Below are 27,106 nucleotides of genomic sequence, written 5' to 3' on the forward strand. Positions count from 1 at the left end.
AACAATTCGATTCAAACTTAATGGCAGTTCGGAAGTTAGGTGCAGGTGCGAGTGCGGGTGCGCACAGGTCCCTTAAAGTCCCGCTAATACCTAAAATTGTTTTCTGCGCATCGGATCGTACGATGTTCCGAGCCGCTATTAAGTTTGAATCATACGTCTGTACTAGGTAAATGATAAGATAATAATATTTACAGATCAACTTCCAAAGTCTCTGGCCTAAACACTTCATATGTGTAAAAGCAGACACAGAACAGAGTTGTGTAGTCGATCCAGGAATGGCGTTGGTTTCTAAGATAAGGGATCAGTGGATTCTGGTAAATTCTAGTTTCTTGCTATTGAGGTCTAGTTGAACAAAATGGTTAAAGCCGGCTACTCACGTACCTGCCGCATGGGCAATATTGGAACAATCTCGGTTGCACGGCGGTCGGAGCAATTTCAGTTGTTCTCTAAATTGCCCCTGCTTGACTATACACATCAGAATTAAGGAGCCAATTAAGTGTGCAATTCCAATATTGCCCCTGCTACAGGTGGCCGGTACGGGTACGTGAGTAGCCGGTTTAAGTTTCGTTTCAATGATTTTATTTGTAGCAGTAAAATATTATGTAGACCTAATGTAATTAAAATGTAGAGTGGCAATCACCAAGTAAATCACTACATAGTATAAAACAAAGTCGCTTTCTCTGTCCCTATGTATGCTTAAATCTTTAAAACTACGCAACGGATTTTGATGCGGTTTTTTTAATAGATAGAGTGATTCAAGAGGAAGGTTTTAGTATATAATTTATTATGTTTTAGACAAAGTGGGCGAAGGCGCGGGCGGAAAGCTAGTTATTTATATTTTGAACCTCACCTTTTTATTCCTTCTCTGAAAAGACGATAAAGATTATATACATCATGTATATAATCTTTATCGTCTAAGGGGATAATAACATGTATAATACATGTTATTATCCCCTTATTCTTATTACGATTTTTACTTAAAATATGTTTATTGATATCTGTATGCTATGAAATACATGATTTTTCTAATCATTGATCAATTCTACAGGTAGGAATTAGCATCCTAGGTCCCGGCTGCTCTCTGCCATCTAGATACATAAAACTATCTCCATACACAACTTGGATACACAGAAATTTATATACTAATAAATACCGTAGAACGTATCGTTTAGATACAAATTTGTATAGAAGAAACCAGAACCCATTTATACCCAGTGAGAGTATTGACAGGCAAGATGATTTTGTACTGGAAAAACTGGATGATATGACGATGGTGTTGAGAAAAAGTTAGTATGCAGTTAGTTGCAGTTTTGGTAACAAATTATGTAAATAGATGTATCTAGCTCATAATAAGCTGAAAATAAATCAATAGATACATTTTCTGATTATGCAGAATATATTTGCTATTCATTGCTATTTCTTCGGGAACGCTAAAATTAAAATAAAGACACTCTAATGTACAAGATAGAGAACTAATAAATCATATCCTTACTAATATTACATTTTTGTTATTTAACACAAAAAAGAGACAGTTGAATGCACATGAATTATTTTTACCTTCATAAATGTGCTACTTGATGAAATAAATAAGAGTAATATTAGTACATAATGTGAAATAGTAATGTAAAATTCCAGATTATTCTAACGTAAGAGAAACAGTAATGGGCAAATGTTCAGATATAGATGGTGAACCTATGTACAGAGAAATTGGGAGAATTGAAGCCCCGGGACACATCGGAACAGGAGTTTATGTGGTATAAAATATTTTTATTTTAAAATATTCATGTTTTAAAATTGTTACTGAGCGTATTTTGATAAAATTTACAATTTAAAAGTAGTACTAGAATAACAGATAAGCTAGAGTACCCACGTGGTACCCACCTTTTGTCGTGTGAAAATGCACATCTAAGATCTATTTATTTGATCTAAGTTCGGAAGCAGATGAACAAAATATATTAATAAATCATACACTGTTATTATATTCCAAATCACGAACGAACAAATCAAATTTAAATAGTATCTTTATCGAGTAGAAGCCGACATTTAAAAGCTAATAGAAATAGGGCGAAACGCATTTTCAGAGATCAATAGTTTTAACTATTACCTACTAAATCATTTCATTTTTCAGCTATCACTCTTCGACACGCTATACCCGAACATGACATGTGTGATGGTAACAGTACACTGCGACAAACGGACAAAAACAAAACTCTGGATTGACAAAGGCTTCCACCAGGATGATTTAGACCATCTCATAAAGACTTTACCAATTTTAGGACGCAATACCACAGTCCCGCCAAAAATACTCTTCATAAAAGACAGATATTCGAAGTATAATGACTATGTGACTACCAATATTATCTTCAAGTTTGAATTCACTGGAAAAGCCAAGATTGTCGTGGAGTTTTTTGGACAGAAAATTCAAAATAAGGAAGAGGAACCGAAGTTCGATGATGAGGACTTCTTACTGCGGTCCGCTCGGAAGTGTTTGTTTTAGTTGATTGTAAATTGTTTTGATTAACTTTGTGTAAGGTTTTCAATTTTTTATACCTACGTATTGACATGAAAAATAATGTAGCAATTACAATTTCAAGTGTAAATAACGAATCATGTTCCTAACTAACACAACTGTTCTTGTTAGTAATGACTTGTTGTATATGTAAAAAATATAGTCCTTTGCGTATTCATCCATACTAATATTATAAATGCGAAGGTAACTCTGTCTGTCTGTCTGTTACTCAATCACGCCTTAACTACTGAACCAATTTGCATGAAATTTGGTATAGAGATATTTTGATACCCGAGAAAGGACATAGGATAGGTTTTATCCCGGAAATCCTACGAGTACGGGTTTTTCTTTGAAAACGCGGGCGAAGCCGCGGGCGGAAAGCTAGTAATTTACAAATTGTGATTATATTCTTGATTAATATTGTATAGCACTGTATATTTAAATAAGAATCTTATCAATACTTTCACAAAGCTTAATTTATCCACACAATCATAATTATTAAAACGTATTGTCATAAAGAGAATTAAGTTGTACTTGTAGACAACTTATTTTGCACTAGCTTTCCGCCCGCGGCTTCACCCGCGTTTTCAAAGAAAAACCCGTTCCCGTAGGATTTCCGGGATAAAACCTATCCTATGTCCTTTCTCGGGTATCAAAATATCTCTATACCAAATTTCATGCAAATTGGTTCAGTAGTTTAGGCGTGATTGAGTAACAGACAGACAGACAGAGTTACTTTCGCATTTATAATATTAGTATGGATATTACCATATTATGTGTTTTATGTATTCGCGTTTAGTACAATGTTATTGCTACTGCAAAAGTATAAATAAATGATTTAATACTCTGTATTGTTTTATTTTCCCTTGTATTAGTTTTTGTATCAGTTTAAATTTTAATATAAGTAGCTCACAGTGTATGCGAGATAAACCTAAGTCAGTTTAAATAAATACGATCACCTTATAAATACTGAGAATTGCATGATTATTTGGATCAATTATTTATTTGAAAATCTGAATTATTTTCTATACAGGTAATTAAAAGACCACAAGCACCTTTATTATAATATTATTTCCATAACATTGAGAAGAACAAAAAATTTATAAATTTAATCAAACTCTCAACTCCATATGAATATTGAGAATACCTGTTAATTAACACAAGACATACAAAAGAGCCTCTGGCACATTCTTCGACATTCCATCAATTTTATGATACTGTCGACTTACGAAAGCCAACATCAGCGTTATACCAACGCATTTGATACACCAACACTTCAAGGATCAAAATAAAATTTTCATAGTATCAAATGCATTATTATTACAGCGAGTATATTCGTTTGTTGATTTGGTGTTGATGCATACGTTATTTTTATTATTTTATAAATAAGTGGCCTGCTGATTGACATATAATAACCGTAGCTTGAAACCTGTCGAGCGAAATTAGGGCTATGAGATGAAGTTGTTGGAATTGTTATTTATAGGCTACGGCTATTTATAAATAGCATTTATTTTATGGGAATGCGTCTCGTTGTTATTTCGAAAACATACTTAGGTACATCGTAATGTCACTGATTGTAGCGAAGCGAATTGAAATGATCATATTTTTGTATACCATAAATAATTATAAACGTCTAAAGAGGTTTCATGTCCTTCGTAAAAGAGAACGAAACAGAAGACTACACGTCACATACTTTTAACATGAATTGATTAGAAAAAGATTAGAAATTAAAGACTTTAACGGATTTAAAAGCGATTTATTCATTATATTATTCACGGTTCCCGTGACCACGCTGCATATAAAGTTGAGGATTTTGTTTGTTTGTTTGTATGAACGCGCTAATCTCAGGAACTACTGGTCCGATTTTAAATCGGTCCGAAAAATTATTACGATGTTAGATTGCCCATTTACCGAGGAAGGCTGTATTCTATATATCATCACGCTAAAACCAACAGGAGCGGAGCAATGCGGGTAAAACCGCGGGGCAGAGCTACTGTATTATACTCGCGTAAAATCAAACACATGGAAGTACTATATGTTTAATTCGTTTAAAAGTATTTACATAGTCAAACAGTAGAAGCTCAAAGATCACCCCTAAATTGCAGTACAAGGGCATCTAGAGCCATTAAAAGGTAAAGTCATAAGGTCACAGACGGTTGAACTGGCCTATTTTAATAAAAGTTTATTGCCTAAGGGATTCAAACCAAGCCATAATCGTTAGGTTCGGTTAATGCAATTGGTTCAGAATTAGACCATTTAACATGAAAGTAATTTAATTAATGTTAACGAAGCAAATAATTCTGTTGGTGGAATTGTAGGATTTTTGGAGTAAAATTTCAAGGCCGCGTCATAACAATATCGTCACGTCATGGAGTAAGGCGACAATTATTTTAGGAAGTTTCATTTCAATAATCAAGACATAAGGTGTAAAAATTACAATCAACCTTAATTTTGTAGGTGTCCAAGGCATTTAACATTGAGCCCTACCTCTTTTAACTGATAATAATTTGGTAAGGTTGTAAAAAAAAACCACTGTGTATTTGGAAATATTTATTATATTGCAATACACTTATTTTAATTAATAATATTATAAAGAGCAAAGGTTTGTAATTATGTAGGTATGGTTTTCACGCATAAACTACTAGACCGATTTTGAAGAAATTTGGCACAGATAATCTTTAGACCCTGAGAAAGAACATAGGCTACCTTTTATTGTGAAATATGTACCACGGGCGAAGCCGGGGCGGACCGCTAGTTTTAATTTATTTATTAGCTTAAGGATACTAGTGCATTGTATAGAAGAACCCATAGAGTTTTATATTAAAGGAGATGTAAGTGATGTAATTTTTGTCTTTCTTTGATTTCATACAACAGAATATCCTCCGACGATTACTTCCCCGTAAACAAATCTATACTAATATTATAAAGCTGAAGAGTTTGTTTGTTTGAAAAATTATTTCGGTGTTAGATAGCCCATTTATCGAGGAAGGCTATATATCATCACGCTAAGACCAACAGGAGCGGAGCAATGTGGTTGAAACCACGGGGAACAGCTAGTTAAAAATATGTAGCATCAATTAAATCAGTAGCAGTTCGAATCCACGATAAATACGGGTAGATATTGATAAATCTTGCTGGAGCTGCGCATCCTGGACCTCGAACTCCAAATCCGATCTGAAAAATAATCTACATTATTTTTAACAAATCTATATTATTTTTAATTTTACAGCAGTTAATATTTGAATTGCAATTTGATTAAAATTTTAAAAGAAAAAATTCAGCTTCGTTTCCATGGGTACTAAGATAAAATATTTTATAAATAAGCTCATCATAAGCTTTATAAATAACTAATAAGCTCATCATAAGCTTTATAAATAAGCTCATCATAAGCTTTATAAATAACTAATAAGCTCATCATAAGCTTTATAAATAACTAATAAGCTCATCATAAGCTTTATAAATAACTAATAAGCTCATCATAAGCTTTATAAATAAGCTCATCATAAGCTTTATAAATAACTAATAAGCTCATCATAAGCTTTATAAATAACTAATAAGCTCATCATAAGCTTTATAAATAACTAATAAGCTCATCATAAGCTTTATAAATAACTAATAAGCTCATCATAAGCTTTATAAATAACTAATAAGCTCATCATAAGCTTTATAAATAACTAATAAGCTCATCATAAGCTTTATAAATAAGCTCATCATAAGCTTTATAAATAACTAATAAGCTCATCATAAGCTTTATAAATAACTAATAAGCTCATCATAAGCTTTATAAATAACTAATAAGCTCATCATAAGCTTTAGGTATAAATAAGCTCATCTCGACTCTGTACCTTTCATCTAGAAATTAGAAGAGTAATTTGATGTTTAACTTTTTTTACTTTTGTCAATATTTCAACAAAAACAGATAATCCGGGCAGATGATTCCACAAAAATATACCTCAGTGTAATCTTTCTTTAGTTTATATTATACACAAAACAACTAATGTTATTTTACAATTTTACATAAATATAATATAAGTAGACTAGCTTACCACACTCCAAAATCCAGTAGAATTTGAAGCAAGTACCATGCCATTATCCCAAGCGCAGTTTTTCTTATTATTAATGGCATAACCACATTGATATTGTGGTAATTTTCCTCCAGATGTCTAAAATAATAAAAATCACACCTGTATACTCGAATTAACTAATTTCAAGTACATAATTTAAAATAGTCCTTGCTTTCTTTAATATTTTTTTTTATGGTCTGATTAATTTGAAAATTATGAAGATAGCTCTTGTTATAAGCAAAAAGGCATTTTAAGAATTTTTGCCTTAATGAAATTGAGATTAAGAGCAAAATAATGTTAGAAAAAAATTTTAGCAAGTTATTTTACGAAATGAAAAAAAAAATACGATAAAAATGAATAAATTAATATACCTACCCCAGCCCTGTTATAAAATTCTTCGCAAAGTGGAAGACTGACATATTGCATTTTATAAATTATTTTTTCCAATATCTGATTTTCTGAAAAAAATAATTCTCGATTAGGTATATAATATAGTAAAATTTACTAATATTGGCGGAATACTTAGTGCGTTTTCTCATTTTTTTTTTGTCATAACATAGCTCTAAATTTATTTTAATAAAAACAAGCACACATTTAACAATCAGTATTTGAAAATAATTTATATTTTTTTTCTCCTTTTCCTTTCCAAAAATAACCTCAATATAATAAATTAGGTACTTAATTTAAGAATAAAAATATTAATACATTACCATCGGTGTATCCCAGTGCATAGAGGTACGTAGACGCATTATAGAGATAGCTTGGCCAGCATATAGGCTTTAGGTTGGAGTAATTTTCTGTAAATTATCGTAAAAAATTTTGTATTAATATTGTGTTCTTTGACCCAATGTTGCCGAGTAGATTTATCATGTTTGCACATTCATTTTAATTTGCTTTTAAATTTAACACGATGTGTATTTATTATTCTGTACATTATTCAAGATTTAGCTTATAAAAGTGTGTTGCCAAACTATCTCCAAAACCAGACACTTCACATACATCCCGACATAAAAAAGACGTGTGGCACTCGGGGACTGCCGCGGTAAAGCTATTGCATGCTATGCCTTCAAGCCACACCTCCGAGCCCGTCAGAGCGTGCCCGCGATAGAAGCTATGCAATAGCTTAAAAATGTACCATAAAATCAGTAAAGTCAGTTACGACGCAAAAGCACGATTAATAAACAAATTAACAAACAACACTCACATAACATTATAATGAATTTAATATAAGGACTAAAAATTACGTATATTAAAGAGAGAAAGTCTTACATTACTAACCATTGTCCTTATCAATGTCCAGCTCAATCAGAGCCAAGGTATTATAAGTGGTATATTCGTATTCAGGGTGCATAATATAATCTTTGACACCACACGTCCAGTATTTGCCATTTGATGTGATAAACATTGCTTTGCTGTCCGTCCTAGAACATTTTCAAACTTGAAAAACTTAAAAAAAGGAAAAAATTAAATCACGAGGTGGGATTCGAACCCGCGTCTTTTTGCCATTCCGGGACAACGCCTAGGCTGTCGGCAGTGATCCTGCCTGAGCGATCGAATTTCTTCTACTCTTTCAGTTTTATGTGTCTAAGCCCTAAGGGATACCCCACGCCATCTATTGAGATGATTTAACAACCAAAACAAGTTTCAATTGGTTTCAACTAATATGAAACATTCATTTCAAACTTTTGACTTATAAGATGAGAAGATGATGAATTGCTCTAAATTCTACTTCTTCAGTTTAAAAATGTGCGTTATTTTTCTCTTTTGAATAAAAAAGATTAAATAATAGGGTATATTAATTTTATGGTTATTCTCGTATTATTATAATATTTTCAAAACTCTACAAAACTTATTTTCTTCTTACCGTAGCAAATGCCTTGAAACTCTGGCCACATCACTACCGCTCACGATTGCATATGTGGTTTTAATTAACAATAGCCCACTGAGAGCCGTTTGAAAATTCGAGCCTTTATCTAAAAGATGATAGTTTATTGAAAATATTTAGGACTATTACATTATAATTATAAGTAACATTCTTATTAGAATGAGCTCTATGTATGTTCCTTTGAAATTGATTATCTTGCATGGTCCGTAATTTCCAATGTAAGTTACAGAAATATTGATTTTAAACTTTAGACGTCAAGTGCATGTCGGCATTGGTATTTTTTATTTATATAAGAACTGCAATTTACGCATGTTGAAATGCGTACAAAAAATATCCAAAACTAGGTATTATGTAGATGTTAGCACTTAAACGGTCTTACTAATAAAATGTTACCCATTCGCTTTGCAATGGATTAGTTATTTCAATAACCTGTCTTGTTTTTATGATTGACGTTTCATGTGAGCAAGAGCAGGACAAAGCTATGGTAGAAAATTTATCCATTGTTTAACTTTTTATTAGTAAGGCCGAAACTTTACAATGAGAATTCTTATCATTCAGATAATATGATCAAGATACTAAGCTGCCTCATAGAATACACGACAATTAACTACACATTACTTTAATAATATTAGATTATAAAATAGGCACTTACGAACATGAACCCGTAGTACTCCTAGCCAGGGAAAGCTTGCATTTTCGCCTATATTAGCTTCTTGTACGTGTGTATTGCCCTTGTCACATGCTTTGACGACCAAAGCTTCTGAAATAAAATAAATATGTATTATTTTTTTAAGCACAAGAATTTTCAATTCATTTTTTTCTTCGTCTTCACCGGGAATCGAACCCAGGACCTGAAATTTAAAGCTTATTAATACGAGAATTTTATTATAGAGTTTGGTGAATATTTAAAGATTTAAATTACAATATTTCTATATTAATAATCTTAAAGAGTTATCAAAAAAATTTAAAACTGTAGCGTAAACGTATTGTTAAACAACAAATTATTAAAAACAGTGATTAACATAATAAATTTAAAGTAAATAATAGATCAAACACTTAAAGAATTGTGGTATTTTAACCTGATTTTGCTTACCGAAAATGAGAAGTATCTGACTCCAAACCAATACATTTTGTAACATATTCAATCGAGTTTGGCATATGTTAATTTTACGGTTTGTTAACCATCATAATTTTATAGCTTAAGGCTAAAACTTAAGTTAGTTCTCAGAAACAAAAGTTAATATACTGAATCTACTTATTTAATCCTTCTTGTAAATATATAATCACAATCAGTTCACTAGTCATTATAAATAATCTTAGAACGAATTATTTGAAAATTTTAGTACCTGGATTCCTTTGTAAACATTTTTACAATCATAATTAAACTAGATTTCCGCCCGCGGCTTCGCCCGCGTTTTCAAAGGAAAACCCGCATAGTTCCTGTTCCCGTGGGATTTCCGGGATAAAACCTATCCTATGTGTTAATCCAAGTTACCCTCTATATGTGTGCTAAATTTCATTGTAATCGATTCAGAAGTTTTTACGTGAAAGAGTAACAAACATCCATACATCCATATATCCATACAAACTTTCGCCTTTATAATAGTATTAAGATTTATCTCAATTACATAGGTACGAAAGAGAATTAAATAAATATTTATTGGATGGTTGTATCCAGATCCAGAGAAATGTCAAATCTATATAGACTGAGAGCCTATATAGATTGACCGAGAAGCAACAACATTTAAACAAAGATTCCAGAAACATTTTTTATTAACTGTTGCTCAACAAATGGTAACCATGGATACGAAGCTCTAACCATTGCACTTGCATTGCACCAAAGATGTAACAATTCTGATACATAATTCATGGTGTGTTCTAGAAGTAATTGATTGGATCAGAAAGGCATGTTATCGTAAATCGCGAGTGACTGTCAGTTGATCTGTATTAAAAAGATTTAACAGTACTAGACAAAGCAACTCAGATTACGAAAAGTCGAAGATACCAAGGTGTGCTCCACTTGGTACTGTTTTGATTATAGAAAAATGGAATATACAAATGGTATTAATTATTTATTTTAATTAAGAAAATACGTATTTTGTTTAGAAAGACATTGTTCATTATGCTACGTAATTGTGTTATATTATTGGATATAAATGAAAGTTTAGATTCCGAGTGTGTACTTCTCATTCTAATTAAAATATCTAATAGATAAATAAATAGGTAGGCTAATTTTATTATATAACAAACATGAATGTTGGCGATCAAACGTATTAATGAACTTTAATGAATTTACAAAAAAAAGAAGAGATTACGACTTAGCTTACTTTTGTCAAGATGAAAATATTAAAAACTGAGCTTAAATAAAATAGTATTAAATTAATCACAACTTACACCATAAAATAAGCCCTTTCATCATTTTATGATAAAGAAACATAATAAACCCACGTTAAACAATAGGAGCAAAGTGAAAGAAACAGCCATCTAATTTAGTAGACTGGCAACCGATAGGCTCAGTCGGTGCGGTCTTCGCGTCGCACTTTTGTTTTTATTCCGACCACAAATCTTGTTAGGGACGAACCAGCTAGACATAAATAGAACAAACCTTTTTGCTGAATATTGAGCGAATTCGACGCGCTTCAATATAATAAAAATAATAAAAATATGATTGTTAATGTGCCATTATAATTACGTATAAGTTGAAATGGTGAAAAAAACAGCGTGTGTGCCGAGCACACTTCTCAGAAGTAAACTTCTTTATCAAAATTCAAAGATATCAAAATCGTCGCCTTAGGTCATGACGTGACTGTATTGCCATGACGTGACCTTGAAATTTTACTCTCAACGCGCCTAAAAAATTTCACTTAAAAATATTTTAATTGAAGTAAAAATCATTATTTTAAATAAGGTCAAATATGAATATACTTAGTGAAATAAAATCTTTAAATAAGAATTTCTAAATTCCGTTTTAATACGGATAAAACTGAGTCAGCTAGAGTTAAGAAATAAATAATAGTATTTTGTGTATACTTAAATTGCCTATTGTAAAATTTCGTGCAAGAATTTGCAATAAACCTGTACACGAATTCAGTTAATTTTCATTTGCAAAACTAAATTATGTTTCTCAATTTATGATTAGACTTGAATGATATTTATATAAATTACAAAACCAAAAGTGGATAGGAAAAATTAGATGCTATAAATTTCTAAGGTCTTATAATTATTCTTTGTTCGTAAATTTGTCAAAATTTTAATTCACGTGGTACTTACTGGGTGAAAAATAGCGTATGTACTAATACCTGTAATCTATATCTACACTTACTTTCAACCTTATTGTAAAATAATTTTTATGTAAAAGTGTTGTAATCATAAAATTTTTGTACATATTTCTATTCTTGGTGCAAGTTTTACATATTATTATGTCTTCTTAATCTCCATCCCGACCGATATAAAAACTGTCAAAATGATTCAATCAGTGTCAAGTAATACGCTTACAAATAAATAGCATTTAAAATTTATTTATTTAAAACATTCAAAGCCTTATCGTTCATACAATTTTACATACATATCTAAAATTACTAAAATACAGCAAACGACCACCAGCGTAATTCAAGCTGATTAATATTAATGAGTCAACATACATTTAAGTCAAATTATCGTTATCACATACACGCATAAATAGGGAAATATGTTTAGGCATTTTTTACAAGAGCGATTATCGCGAAAAACGTTGCTGAAAGTTGAATTATTCTCTGCTACGGGTACAAGGTGCTTTTTCTCCAATAATGTGCGAGATTATGTAGCGAGGAATGTGTTTGCAAATAAGCAATCACATCGCTTCATATAGTTGAAGCTTGAAGCGTTTAGCGTTTGAAGCGATACTATTGGTTATTTACAAACACATTCCTCGCTACACTTCAAACTCAAACTCAAAACTCAAACATTCATTTATTCAATTAGACTACTATTTAGTAGCACTTTCGAATCGTCATTACAAGTATTTTTAACATTTACCACCGATTCGGAAAGCAGTATCTATGGAGAAGAATCGGCAAGAAACTCCATAGTTGCTCTTTTAAATCATGTCAATATTACAAAATATGTAACTTATATCTAACTACATAATAATAAAACTTACTTGCACATTATTGGTGGAAAAGCACCCTAATTCCTAGGTCAACTGACGAAACTTATAATAAGAAGTAAAATATAACATGATCTTATTACGTTTTATCTGTATTTATTGTGGAACGTGGACATTTGACAGATTGAAGAAGATTAACAACAAATTCTACATAAATTGAATTGTGATATTTTTAAAAAGGTTTAAGACTTTTTTACAAGTTTTATCACACTGTATATTTCATGGTAGTGATTGTTTTACTCCAACTCAAACCAGTATGATACTATAATTGTAACAATTGAATTCAGTAATAATGGAAGAAATAATATATGTTACTTAGATATGGAAAATATTTCACAGTCGATATATTTTTGACAAAATATTAAAAGGTATAATTTACTAATAGGTATCAACTATCAATTTTATACGTTTGCACTTAAACTCCTCGTCTACAACAGGCCTTAGCTTTACAAATGCGGGAACTAACAATATGCAATTTAGTTAAGAATCTAGGCATTTAGGTTTAACTCGGAGTACTGGGATCTTTATCACAGTGCACTTGAATTGCTGAGGGAACACGGCCTAGGTCTCGGTTTATTTAAATTACTTGTAGAAATAATCCAAATGTTTGCAAACATTTGTACTGAATAACTTGTAAGTTTGTTGTATTTTTGTTTGTTTACAAACATTGGTGTTTTTTTTGGCTAGAAATTACATATGTTCGCAATTTATAAATAGAGTTTTATTTTATCCTATCCCATACTACTAATATTATAAAAGTTCAAGTCTGTGAAAATGGACTGATGTTTGGTACGCAAAAATAATGTCACGCCGATCTAATTGTACATGATTTTGAGCCAGATTATAATTTCATCTATAGTCTGAGTTTGTCAAATTTCTACTTGTCTATTATATATTGTACTAGATGTGCTCCGCGGTTTTACCCACAATGCTCCGCTCCTGTTGGTCTTAGCGAGATGATATTATATAGCCTATATAGCCTTCCTCGGTAAATTGTCTATCTAACACTGAAAGAATTTTTCAAATCGGACCAGTAGTTCCCGAGATTAGCGCGTTCAAACAAACAAAAAAACTCTTCAGCTATATAATATTAGTATAGATTACTCTTCATTCTATCTGGTCTACTGGCAAAATAATTGTTTCCGTTTCTGAGTATACCATCTACAATCTCACGATTCACGAACAATCAAGTCTTCCCTGTTATACCTAAGGCCATTCTCCCATTGCGTTAGGCACAGGCGATTCAAGTATCCTGCAAGTCTCGGAGACTAGTCGCCGCGGAATATCGCACATACATTGTACCGGTAGCGTAGTGTGCTAGCCTACATACAAATGTATGTGAGATACTCCGCGGCGACTAGTCTCCGAGACTTGCAGGATACTTGAATCGCCTGTGCGTAACGCAATGAGAGAATGGCCTTAGGTATAACAGGGAAGACTTTATTGTTCGTGAGATTGTAGATGGTATACTCAGAAACGGTAACAATTATTTTGCCAGTAGACCAGATAGAATGAAGAGTAATCTATACTAATATTTATAGCTGAAGAGTTTTTTTGTTTGTTTGAACGCGCTAATCTCGGGAACTACTGGTCCGATTTGAAAAATTCTTTCAGTGTTAGATAGACAATTTACCGAGGAAGGCTATAGGCTATATATCATCTCACTAAGACCAACAGGAGCGGAGCATTGTGGGTAAAACCGCGGAGCACAGCTAGTACAATATATAAAAGACAAGTAGACGTGGGTAATGGGAGAATGGCCTAAGTGTAAATATAATATACACCACGATGAACAAGCATTCAATTATCTCTGATTTATTCGACCACCATTCACTAAGGAAATACCTAGATTTTATTTCAGTAAACAGGCAAGAATGCACAATAATTCACAATATAATGACCCACCACAAGTTCTCATATAAACAATCATTAGGAGTCATTACCGTGTCTTCATGGCCATTATATTCATTGGTGAAGGTTAATTTGTACATGTAGATGTTAAATTATTGCTCGTATCAAGTATGCACTTGTTTGTAGGGCGATTAAAGTTTTACGTTGTATTTTTATAAAGTTGTGCACTGGTGTAGCCTGAAATTCGAATTCAATCTTTCGATGCGCCTGCTTTCTAGTACAGTTCTGCAGTTCCTTACTGCTTTCTTTCTCTCACAATATATTTATTAATAGATACCTACGCAATGTCGAATATATTTCTTGATACATGTACCTCTAGTATAGTACGATTGGCGGTTCGGAAGCTAGGCGCAGGTGCGAGTGCGGGTGCGTACGATGTTCCGAGCCGCCATTAAGTTTGAATCGGAAAGAAAGCAGTAAGGAATAAATCTTCATGGAAATTATTATTTAACCATGGGAAGTAACCTAGATAGCGCGCGAAGAACTTCAAGATCTTGTATCCATTTACGTATTTTAATTTAAGTTTGTCTTTTACTTAAATCTATACTACAATAATACCGCCTCCTTGGTACAGTGGTTGACGCGTGAGCGTTAAACCGAAGGGTCCTGGGTTCGATTCCCGGTGGAGACGAAGAAAAAAAAAGTCTCAGTCTGGTAGGACACAGAAGGCTGATCACCTACTTGTCCCTAAAGAAAATCGATCAGAGAAACAGATGTATAATACATCTGCCCCTTACCCCACTAGGGGACATGGGACTTCACTATACTACAATAATAATATTGTTTCTTTGTTTGAACGTGATTTTTTAAAATCATAGAAACTAATGGACCGATTCCATAAATTCTTTCAACATAGGATATCGATATGTACCGTCTGATTCTATAAACATAAAGTATATGTAGCACGGGAGAAGCCAGAGATGGCCGTTAGTTTCGCACACATTCGCAAATTATTTTGAACATTAGTATGAAAGTTATTTATTTTAGCCCATCATATTTGCTATAATAAATCCTAACACCTAATTACTCAGAAAGCTAGTCACGAACAAACTCACAATAAAACATCTGAGGTCTTGTTAAAATCGCATATATGGTTCCATAGTCCCATATTCTAACGTGATGTGCATTTTAAGGGGGCGCATAAAGCAAAATAACCAATCTTCTATTAGATGATACGTGTAATATGCAAGACCAAATCTAAAAAATAAAATATATATCAAACTAGATGATATGTTCAACGATTCTGTTTAATCAAAAACATAAAATATTAAAATTTACTCGATAAAAAAAAATCACCAAGTTAGCTCTAATTTTCACACTTTTACGTTTTCTACTTGACATGGTAATACTTATTATGATTTTTTTTTCATAAACAATTATATTAAAACATTTGCAAGATATTTGTCAGAGCATTTAGTGTAATTACTTTTAGTTTTGGTTTTATCTGCGATAAACCACTTTTGGCGCTCTTTTTTTCTCGAGATAAACGTTTGATTTTGTCACGATAAAAGTGGTTTATCACAGATAAAACCAAAACTAAAAGTAATTACACAAAATGCTCTGACAAATATCTTGCAAATGTTTTAATATAATTGTTTATGAAAAAAAAATCATAATAAGTATTACCATGTCAAGTAGAAAACGTAAAAGTGTGAAAATTAGAGCTAACTTGGTGATTTTTTTTTATCGAGTAAATTTTAATATTTTATGTTTTTGATTAAACAGAATCGTTGAATATATCATCTAGTTTGATATATATTTTATTTTTTAGATTTGGTCTTGCATATTACACGTATCATCTAATAGAAGATTGGTTATTTTGCTTTATGCGCCCCCTTAAATTAAAATAACGATCATAACGTAAACTGATTTATCTAAAACACAGGGCAATGGACCGAGTTAACAGTAAATAGTTGATATTTTCCTTGAATATACGTTTTACACAAATACTTTGGAATTTTGTTACATTGGATATTAAATAGCCCTTTTTATTGCGAACTGTCAAAATATATATTTTTTTTTGGTTTAGGTATAGTTTTATTACTCATAAACTCATAATGCGTCTCTGTTTTGAAGAATGGAAAACTAAAGGAATCATTTTATTTATTTTTATTTATTTATTTAGCCTTTATTATTCCATGACATTTCAACACAAATTACAGCAAAGTACACTTAAGAAGATAATATTAATATTTATAATGTAATTCGGATTAATGAAGGAATCATTACGCTTACTAATAATAAATCCATTGAATTTTATATTAAAAACATTGTACAAATAAGAAATCGTTACTTCTTGGCGCTATGCTTTTGTAATGAAAAAAAAGTCGCTAATATTTTCATTCAAAGTATGTAGGTATTAACTATTAATATTCAGATCATATAAAATTTACGCAAAACATATTTTTTTACAATCATACAAATTATAATTCTACTCTTTACTTATCAAACACAAACCTATCTTTAACAAAACCGCCTAAATAAATAACCAAGCCTATAATAACCTAAAAACTTAACCCTAATACAATAAACATAAAATTATCAAGAATCGAATTTCAATCATAAAACATCCAATAAATGGGGTCTTTTCGACCACGTTAATTATGATATCATACATCAGCCATACAATGCTGTTAAATCATTAGTTTCAAAGGCGGACCCCGGCCGGAGATAAATAAAAAGATCGATAACTCAAACAAATGGATCGTATTATTACCGCATAATTCAAAATCTCAACCCTTAGAGGAAGTATTAAGTGTCAAACATATTAGTTACGAGTTTGGGTGAAATTTAGTTTCCATTGTTGTACGGCACGATATTATAATATTTTTAGAAAACGAAAACCGTACTGATATGTAAGTATTTATAGATCAGCGTGAAAAAACTGTCTGAGAAATTGAATATAGAAGTAAGTGTAACTGTTAAAGATTAATTTCATTAAAAATGTAGAATATAATGAAGAATATATAATATTGTATGCAAATATACTATGATGAAATTCTTTGTTTTACTTGCAATTAATGTTATTTGTTTAAAAATATTTCTTAGTCAATATGTAACATTTTCACACATTTTTCTAATATAATATATTATGGGAGAGTCATTTGTTTATAAAATATACACGTAACTTGAAATACCGCTAATTACATTAAGTAATTGACTCATCCTAATTTACTACGCTGAAACACATCATTCCCTTTGATTACGCAGACGTAGCCGCGGGCGAAAAGCTTATGTACACTTAACACAATTACACAACATTACGTTCTAACACATTTTACAAACTAAAGCTTGTATTGGATACAATGGAACCGCGCAATCTATAACAATAGCGCATACAAATACGAGGACATCTTAAGACCACATGGGTGTCCACCAAAATCTAATCAGTCCACACAATGCCGTATGAAGATACGTGAGATTAGGGCGATATGCATCCAAGATTGTCCTTTAAACCTCCCTACTATCTATGTACAGTGAGTAGTCATTTACTATGTACAGTAAGTAGTGTACATTGGGAATCGAAAATGCAAGGAGAAGTTTATATCTATACCAATATTATAATCTCAGGAACTACTGGTCTGATATGAAAAATTATTTCGGTATTAGATAGCCCATTTATCGAGGAAGGTAGGGCTTTTACGCTAAGACCAACAGGAGCGGACTGCGGAGCAAAGTGGGTAAAACCGCGGGGCACAGCTAGTTTCCTATATTTCTATCATCTAGTATCAATTAAAACCACAACATAGTATAAAACAAACTTGCGTTCCCCCGTCTGTGTGTATGTTTAGATCTTTTAAATTTGAAATTACGCAAAAGATATTGATTGGAAGGTTTTAGTATACAATTTATTAGGTTTTAGCAAATCTGAAATGATAAATTAAGCAAATACTTGTTACTAATTAATAGATACTTTAATTCTACGACAAACAGATTTTAGTGCAATATTCAGGATTTGCATTGTAGACAATATTTCATTGATCGTCGTATCCACATAGATATGTATAAGTGTGATCACATGGTGATGACTTTTCTTCTAATGTAAGATCTTCTTTGACGTGTCACTCTTGACAGAATTGTCCTGGTCATCATGAAGCCGCAGTTGTAACCCACTTTTCGATATTCGAAGGCACACTACTATATTATATTACTAGCTTTCCACCCGCGGCTTCGCCCGCGTTTTCAAAGAAAAACCCGCATAGTTCCCGTTCCCGTGGGATTTCCGGGATAAAACCTATCCTATGTGTTATTCTGATGTATAAGCTATATTGTGGTAAAGTTTCATTCAAATCCATTCAGTAGTTTTTACGTGAAAGAGTAACAAACATCCATACATTCATACTTACAAACTTTCGCCTTTATAATAACGTAAGTAGGATATCTTTATGGTCTGCTATTTATTTTCGATCCTGCAAGAAGAAAAAGAAAATAATGTTATCATAGACATACAAAATAACATGTATACGGGTCAATATTAAAAACATATACATGTTGACCCATTTAATCTAGCAATGATTTCTTTGTTGTGTTTTTTCTCCATTATGGCCCTTTACAGACGGGCACAGATGTCGTAAACATGTCATCGGGACGATTATAGAATTCCGAAGAATTTTGTAGACCAAGAGATTGATATATTTTGGAAAATTGTACAATTTATACAATAGCTTTTTACCATGTAACTTATAACGTTATTATAGTGAAACAATTTTCAATTGATTAGACGGATTTGGATGAATCCTTATATGAGTAATGCATATAGAATAACAAATGAGCTAAAGAAATACTTGATTTACCACGTATTTCGTTTAGTTTTATCATCCGCGGGAAAAACGCGTGGCAATGCTAGTGTTTTATTTATAACTAGCGGTCCGCCCCAGCTTCGCCCGTGGTACATATTTCGCAATAAAAGGTAGCCTATGTTCTTTCTCACGGTCTAAAGATTATCTGTGCTAAATTTCATCAAAATCGGTCCAGTAGTTTATACGTGAAAACCATACATACATACAAACCTTTCCTCTTTATAATATTAGTATAGATAACAATATAATGCTTTTAGAATGCTTTATCGTGTATTTTATTTTATAATCCATTTGAACAAGTTTTCTAAGTTCATTTAATAAACTATTAAATGAACTTAGGGTAATTTATATCGAAAATTAGTACTATAATTCTTAACACATGCTTTCATAAAGTTTTAAATACACTTTAAATATCATAATTAATCCATCAGCAGCTCCTAAACTACATAACCTAGAGATCACGTTAAACCCTTCCACATTGTTAACCGTGATTTATGACTATCCATAGAGTTTAAGTTTTTTTCTCCTGTTCGATTCGTGTATATTTCGCTAAGATATTGTTATCATAAGATTTAAGATCACCTCAACTTACTTTAGTACTTTTTGATATGTATTTCTCGTTTTTTTGGCTTTTATACGCAATTTCTAAACAAAATGAATATACAGTCTCGTTCTGAAATTCGTGATCGACTTGTTGTTGTTTGAATATGTTGTTTTATTTATTGTTTCTTGTTTGGTAATAAAAAGGACTGCTTATAACTCGATTATTTTATAGTCTCTATGTAGAGTAGAATTTTAAACTTATTTGACTTTTACCAAGCTTCTTAGGATAGTAGACTATTCGATTCGTACTATAGATACTTTGATAAAAAAAAACCACAGGACAGTTCTTTGGCATATCACTATAAATTATGATGTTACATATGTAATTTGTAAAATTAAATTGTAAAACTGACATGATTAAAAAGAGCAACTATGGAGTTTCTTGCCGATTCTTCTCCGTAGATACTGCTTTCCGAATCGGTGGTAAATGTTAAAAATATGTACCTATGACGTTTCAAAAGTGCTTCTAGAAGAAGTCTAATTGAATGAATAAATGTTTGAGTTTGAGTTTGAGTTTGATAGTTTTTCGATTTATACACGTTTCGGAATGATAGCCTCATAATGAACTTTAATTTTCGTCAGTGTAAAAAAATGTGCTTTGTGCATAATATTTTAAGTGATATTTCAATAGATATTTTTGTTGCTACTATTATTATTATATAGGTATGGTGAATTCTACTTTACATTATTTGGTACCTACTGAAAAATTATTATACTGAATTCAAATCCCCTTAATAATATTCTAGTAAATTCTAGTAAATCGAGTAAAGTTTAGCAAGTGAAGTTTAGGTATTATTATATTCTACAATAAACAAAGCCTTTCTCCAATCAAAACACACCTTTACTAAACTGTAGGTGGACTGACTCATCTTCAAGCAACTAATAAATTACTATGACAGTAATAGATCAAAACATGGCGCCGACGCTTACCATGTTTCAACAATATAACAACCTAGTATTGATGATCATTGCTATTAATGTACATTTATTTTTAATCTGTTTAATATTGGTACTGGCAACACATTCGTTTTTCAACAGGTTTTATTATCTGTGTGATCGTCATGGTCCTATATGTATGTAACTGCTATAGTATAAGGAATAAGAACATCGAATTTTATGAGATTTTTTTAATGTTTAAAGATAGAAAAACATTTATTTTAACACACAGAGACACACTCACGACAAATAGTTATTTAAACAAATAAAAATAATTTAAAAATTTATTGAATTCGTTTACGAGATAAATATGTTTCATTATAATATATTCCTTCCATATACATTCATATTTCACATACACGGTCCGCCCCGGCTTCGCCCGTGGTACATGTTTGCGTTTTCTCTCCAAAAGAACTATCCTCTAACTTCAAGGAATATTAAAAAGAGAATTAACGAAATCGGTTCAGCCGTTCTCGAGTTACCAACACATTTTGCGATTCATTTTCTACTTACACCATAAAAATTCGACACGTACAAAATATGGCTCTTGTATTACTTACGAAACTAAAATAACACACTACATACATGAAACCGATCATATCGTTATCCTAATAAATCAACATAGAGTTATCGATCAATAGATCGTTATAACTCTGCATGGTATCGATAATTCTTAAATTACCATCGTATCATTATCCACACTTTATCCTCCTAAGGACCAAGCTAAAAAAATTCTATTCTGCATTACCACCCATTGTTCTCACCTGAGTACATAAAAATACAACAGCCCTGCCACCCAATGGTATTTTTTTGTTTTTTTTATTGTTAGAGTTAAAATTTACTTGTGGGATTTTTTATCTGTGTAAAATATAGCTTATAGAATACATCTCTGAAAAAAAAAACTCGATTTATTTTGTTCCCATGTGATCACATCAGACCTAAGTGAATCCAAAAATTTTTTTATTAAAATTAGGTTTTACTTGTAGATTTTTTTATTTACTTATGTTATAACATATGAGATCATACAATAACCTCTAAAAAGTATACAAAAGAATTAAAAACAGTTTTTCTTAAATTCTAAATGTGTAAGTTTACTACATATTAGGTAATAAAATATCTAAACTATCTGAACATATGTTAAAAAAAGAAATAAAAACATTGGAAGTACAATATTAGGAACATGAAATATCAATGAGCTAACTAAAAATCGATTTAGAAACAAATGGTGGGTCTCCTAAGTCTTCATCACTAGGAATAAAATCTCCGTCAGTCGGCTAGGAAATCGATGATATTATCGTCACGAATAACTGAAAAAATAAGGAAGATAACTGTTTATTTTGATTGCAATAGTAATTCCTGTTGACAGTTTAAATAAATTATAATCATAAAACAGGACAATTATACTCAAAATTACTGTAAAACAACAAAATAAATTATTAACTAATTAAATGTTTTATAGTCATTGACTACCAATGTCTTCAACTGAGTACAAAAAAAATGAAAATAATGTTGTAAGTAACGACCAATGTTCTCACATGATCACATAAAAATTATCCGTGAATTTAAAAAATACAATATGAATTGTTTCGTTAAATTTAATTAAAATACGTTCCTGTACTGTTTTTACTATTTATTTTTCAATACCAAATGAAAATCAAGTGAGAGATTAATATGATAATTAACGATTTAACTTACCTCTGTTACGTTGACCAGCCATTTTAAAAACTTGAACTAAAGTATTTTAAAATTCTGTGATTGGATAACCCATTTACCTACCAAACCTAATAGTTCAATTCAGCCAATCGCGTTACACAGTGATCATAGGCAGAAAAGCGCGGTATTTTTTAAGATATTTCGAATTTTCGATTTTGTCATCGGATGAGGACGGTGGTTGGTAATTTAGTTAAAACTTTTTGGTGCTTTGGGTTGTAATGGTGATGGTGTTTATGTCCTTATATGAGGCCATTGGTCCTTAGGAGGTTATTGGCAATCTGTGATATATTACACACGATTCAGTCATTTTAGAATACATTCATAGTGTACTTTTTTAATACTAGGTAATAACTTATTCGTCAAATAAAATATTTCAAATAGGTGTTAATTGTTCTTCTTTAGACGTTTTAAAAGCAATATTTTAGTAAGTAATGCTATATTACTACAAGAAAAGAAAAACATAAACCTCTGCTCAGATATTTAAGTTTTTAACCGCCATTGAATCATATCATTGAACTCTATATTTTAAACGATAATGAAAAGAGTGCTATAACGTTTTATTGTTGAAGGGAAACGTCTTTAGACGCGTTGAGAGTAAAATTTCCCGTCATAGTCAAAGGTCGCGTCATGGCAATACCGTAACGTCATGGAGTAAGGCGACGATTTTGGTATCTTTTAATCTTGCCAAAGAAGTTTCACTTTTGACACGTGTGCTTGGTACACACGCTCTTTTTTTACTAATCTATCCCATAAAATAAAAATAAAAATTGTGTGGAAGTAATCACATAAAGATATATCAAAAATAAGTCGCACAAGCAAACCATTATATTAATCTCGAAAACAACACTAAGTCTTATAAATCCTACACAACAATAAATAAAAACTAATCGCTCGGTAAATACAGTTATTACAAAACCTAAGTTGAATTACACATAATACGACAACCACGAACAATCGGTAAATCAAGATAAAGCCTGTAAACACATCTTTTAAAATGTATGTAAAATACTTGAAATTTAAATAACTGAGTAGGTATAAAATACTAGAATTGATAGGTTGAATGTTATGCGTGTAATATACATGCAATAAAGATATGAATTCAATAAGAATTCAATCTTATCATATTATTATATGTTTTATGAAGAACTTTTTTGATTGAAGATTTAATTGGTTCTTTTGTTTGGATTATTATGAAAAGGAAAATCTTCTTTTTTCTTCTCAATGCAATTTAAAAATGTTTCCGAAAAAGTTGAATATATTGGAATATATTATATTGATTCAATTGACGTGTGTCAGCTTATCACATCGTCATAATATTATGTCGCAGAACTTCAGCTTGTCATCATTTGGATCTGCTATTTGATTGAATGTCATTCAATGAACTCGCTAGTCATTCAATTAAATAGCAGATTCAACGAGAGGACTGTGCCATATACATTCAACTAAAATATAAGCCAATGTAATACTTAAATATAACTACCTATTCAAACAACGTCAATTAGTGCGAAACCTATGAAATGCCGTAATTAACGAAACGATCAATTTAATTAGGATAATTTCTAGATATTCTATTCTTATAGCGAAACTACGAAAGCCTCATAAAGTTAAAACTATTTTAAGCCAATCCGCCACTCAGAGTGGGCGTTGAAGTATTACTGCTGGTTATTATTTGTAAAATTTCGTATTAAAGAAAATAGTGCAAATTTTTGTTCTAAATTATAGACATAATATATCATCCGGAGACATTGTTGTGATGTTACGCTAGACCTCATACTCTAGATTTACAATAAAATGTGTCCCACGCCATCATTCTATGTGGTTATGATAATGGGGTTACGGGGACAGTTTCTGTAATGAGACATATACATTAAAAATTATATTAACATAAGTAAGCTTAATCTTTCCCAAGTAACGTAGGCTATTTTTCTGTTCTAAGCGATCAACCCAGGAGAAGCCGAGGTAAGCAACTTGTTGCAAAAAGAAATGGAGTTTTAGAATACGCTAGTAATAAGAACAGTTTGTATTACATAATATTATTATACATAATTTTATCCTGCTAATAATTGCTCGCAACGAAATATCTACACAATATTGAACGAATATTTACAAATTAGGACACAATTATATAAAGTTTTAAATAGATTAAACTTTATTAGCCCTAAGGCGATAATAGACAGTGTTTAGCAAACTAATGACTGAAGCCTAGTATTTATATTGATTCGATGTTGGTTATTGCGTAGCCATGTACCATGATGTCATAATAATAATAATAAAGCCTTCTTTATTCCATAACTCAAATTTTTACATTTCAAATGGTGTTAGTATTATTAGTAGGTATTTATTATTATGCTAGTTAGTAAGTGTTAGTTTTATTGTATATTTAGTTGAGGTATGGATCTCGTTTGAGTAAAGGCCTCCTCCATTTTCTTCCAAAGATTTCTGTCTTCTCCCTTATAAATCCAATTTTTCCCCGCGACCCCTATAAAATCATCAGACCACCTTTTGAATGGACGTCCAACATTCCTTTTGCCCCATACTGGTCCCTTCCATCTGGTAGTTAGCAGTGTCCACCTTTTGTCAGTGTAGCGCGAAATGTGACCTGCCCATTGCCACTTAAACTTCAAGGCGTGGGTAAGTGCATCTAAAATTTTTGTTTTTTGGCGTATTGTTGTGTTACTTATTTTGTTTCTAATGTTGATATTTAAGATACTTCTCTCCATTGCCCTTTGTGTTGTATTTATTCTTTGCTTAACTTTATTGGTGTAGGTCCATGTTTGACAACCATACAGTAGACTAGGCAAGATACATGTATCCATTACCGTTCTCTTCATCTTCATACTGTAGTTTCCTTTTAGTATTTCTTTATGTGACCAAAACTTTTTCCATGCAATATTTATTCTTCTTTCTACCTCTTCTTCGTTATTGTTTCTATTGAATGATATTTGTTTTCCTAAATATATGTAATTATTGACGTATTCTATTGTGCCTCCATTTATGTTGATAGGTATTTTAATGCTATTGGTAATGATTTTTGTCTTACTTCTATTCAACTGTAAGCCTACTTTGCCACTTTCTTTATCAAGCTCCCGGAGCATTTCTTGTAATTGTTTGGCTGTTTCAGAGAATAATATGATGTCGTCTGCAAACCTGAGATGCGTCAAGCGTCGTCCATCAATATTAATACCATATTTTGCCCACTGTAAGTTAGAAAATATACTTTCCAGCACAGCTATGAAAAGTTTAGGCGACAAAGGATCGCCTTGTCTAACTCCCCTTTCTATTCTAATAGGATCGCCTCTTCTTTCTAGTTTTACCTTGCTGGTACTGTTGGAGTAGATGCATTTTATAATGTTAATGTATTTGTCTTCCACGTTTGATGTTCTTAGTGCGTTCCATATTGAATTGTGGCTAATGCTGTCGAAGGCTTTACTATAATCGATGCAGGCTATATAAAGAGGCATATTATATTCTTCGTATTTTTGGATTAGTTGTTCCACTGTATGAATATGGTCGATTGTACTAAAACCTGAACAGAAACCCGCCTGTTCCACTGGTTGCGTGAGGTTAATTTTATTAGCAATTCGATTTAATATAATAGAAGAGAAGAGCTTGTATGCACTAGGTAGAAGGCTGATGGGTCTGTAGTTACTCAATTCTAGCGGATTCCCCTTTTTATATATCAAAACTATGTCAGATGAGCACCATTGTTTCGGTATTGTTTCCGTATCTAGTATCATATTAAATAGTTTTGTTAGGTGTTTCAGTAAGAAAGGAGCTCCTAATTTAAGAGATTCATTCGTCAATCCATCAGGTCCAGGGCTCTTCTCGTTTTTAAGTTTTTTTATTTGTGAGTATACTTCTCCTTCTCTTATTGGTTCAATTGAATATTTGTCTTCGCTATTGTGTCCATAGTATTGTATCTCCTTCCCTTTTTTGCTGTATAATTCTCTGTAAAATTCTGTCGCATGGTCTATCACGTCTTTTCTTGTCTTGGTTTCATTTGTTTCGTATTTTAGTTTTTGTATCCATTTCTTTTGAAGGGTCAATTCTTTGTAAGCTCTTTTAGCGCTTCTATTCGTATTTAGATTCCTTGTTATTATTTCTTCTCTATGTTTATTGTAGTCAAGTTTGATTGATTTATTCGTGGTTTTAAATAGTTGGGTAAGTTCTTTTTTCTGTTGTTTGGTTTTATTTTTAGAAAGTATCAATTCCGAGCGTTTTTTAATTAGATTTATGGTATGGTCACTTAGTATTCTATTCTTTTTCTTTTCAATCTTAGGGTCACTTTGTAGGCTATCTTTTATGTGTTTTTCCAATGAATTGTAATATATTTGAACGTTTTTGGTTAAGTTTGTGTCTTTTAAATTGTCTTTCAGGTTGTTGGTGTATATTTTAATTTCATTTTCGGTTTTTAGGTTTGTTATAGAGTTTTTGAAGTTTCTCCTACTTTTCGTTCTAGGATACATGGTGAGTGTTGCTCTTAGTAACCTATGGTCAGAAGCAAAGCTGATTTGGTTAAGAATTTCGATGTTGCTGATCATA

General features: G+C 31.6%; 2 protein-coding genes and 1 long non-coding RNA gene across 4 annotated transcripts in view; 1 reads left to right on the forward strand and 2 right to left on the reverse strand.

Annotated features, from left to right (window-relative positions):
• The window catches only part of LOC149478305 (uncharacterized), a 74,966-nt gene extending 72,285 nt beyond the window's left edge, over positions 1-2,681 (forward strand). For both annotated transcript variants that reach the window (XM_089709535.1, XM_089709536.1), the window contains 4 exons: positions 195-314; positions 1,049-1,286; positions 1,636-1,754; positions 2,129-2,681. In XM_089709535.1, coding sequence (XP_089565661.1) covers positions 195-314; positions 1,049-1,286; positions 1,636-1,754; positions 2,129-2,497 — 846 coding nt within the window. In that variant the 3' untranslated portion in view covers positions 2,498-2,681. The remainder of the gene's footprint in view (positions 1-194; positions 315-1,048; positions 1,287-1,635; positions 1,755-2,128) is intronic.
• Positions 1-27,106, reverse strand: part of LOC149478303 (uncharacterized) — a 242,386-nt gene that overhangs the window by 112,205 nt on the left and 103,075 nt on the right. The window lies entirely within an intron of this gene.
• LOC149478307 (uncharacterized) lies at positions 5,567-9,348 on the reverse strand (the record flags this gene model as incomplete). Its single annotated transcript, XM_089709157.1, has 7 exons — positions 5,567-5,683; positions 6,556-6,672; positions 6,949-7,031; positions 7,284-7,370; positions 7,852-7,994; positions 8,438-8,546; positions 9,111-9,348. Coding segments are annotated over 7 exons (894 nt in total), but the record flags the coding sequence as incomplete, so codon positions are not given.

The sequence above is a fragment of the Colias philodice genome, chromosome 22, assembly GCF_061535455.1.
Source record: "Colias philodice isolate Cphi_HAF_F1 chromosome 22, ilColPhil1 Martin Lab GWU primary, whole genome shotgun sequence".
Taxonomy (NCBI): Eukaryota; Metazoa; Arthropoda; class Insecta; order Lepidoptera; family Pieridae; genus Colias; species Colias philodice.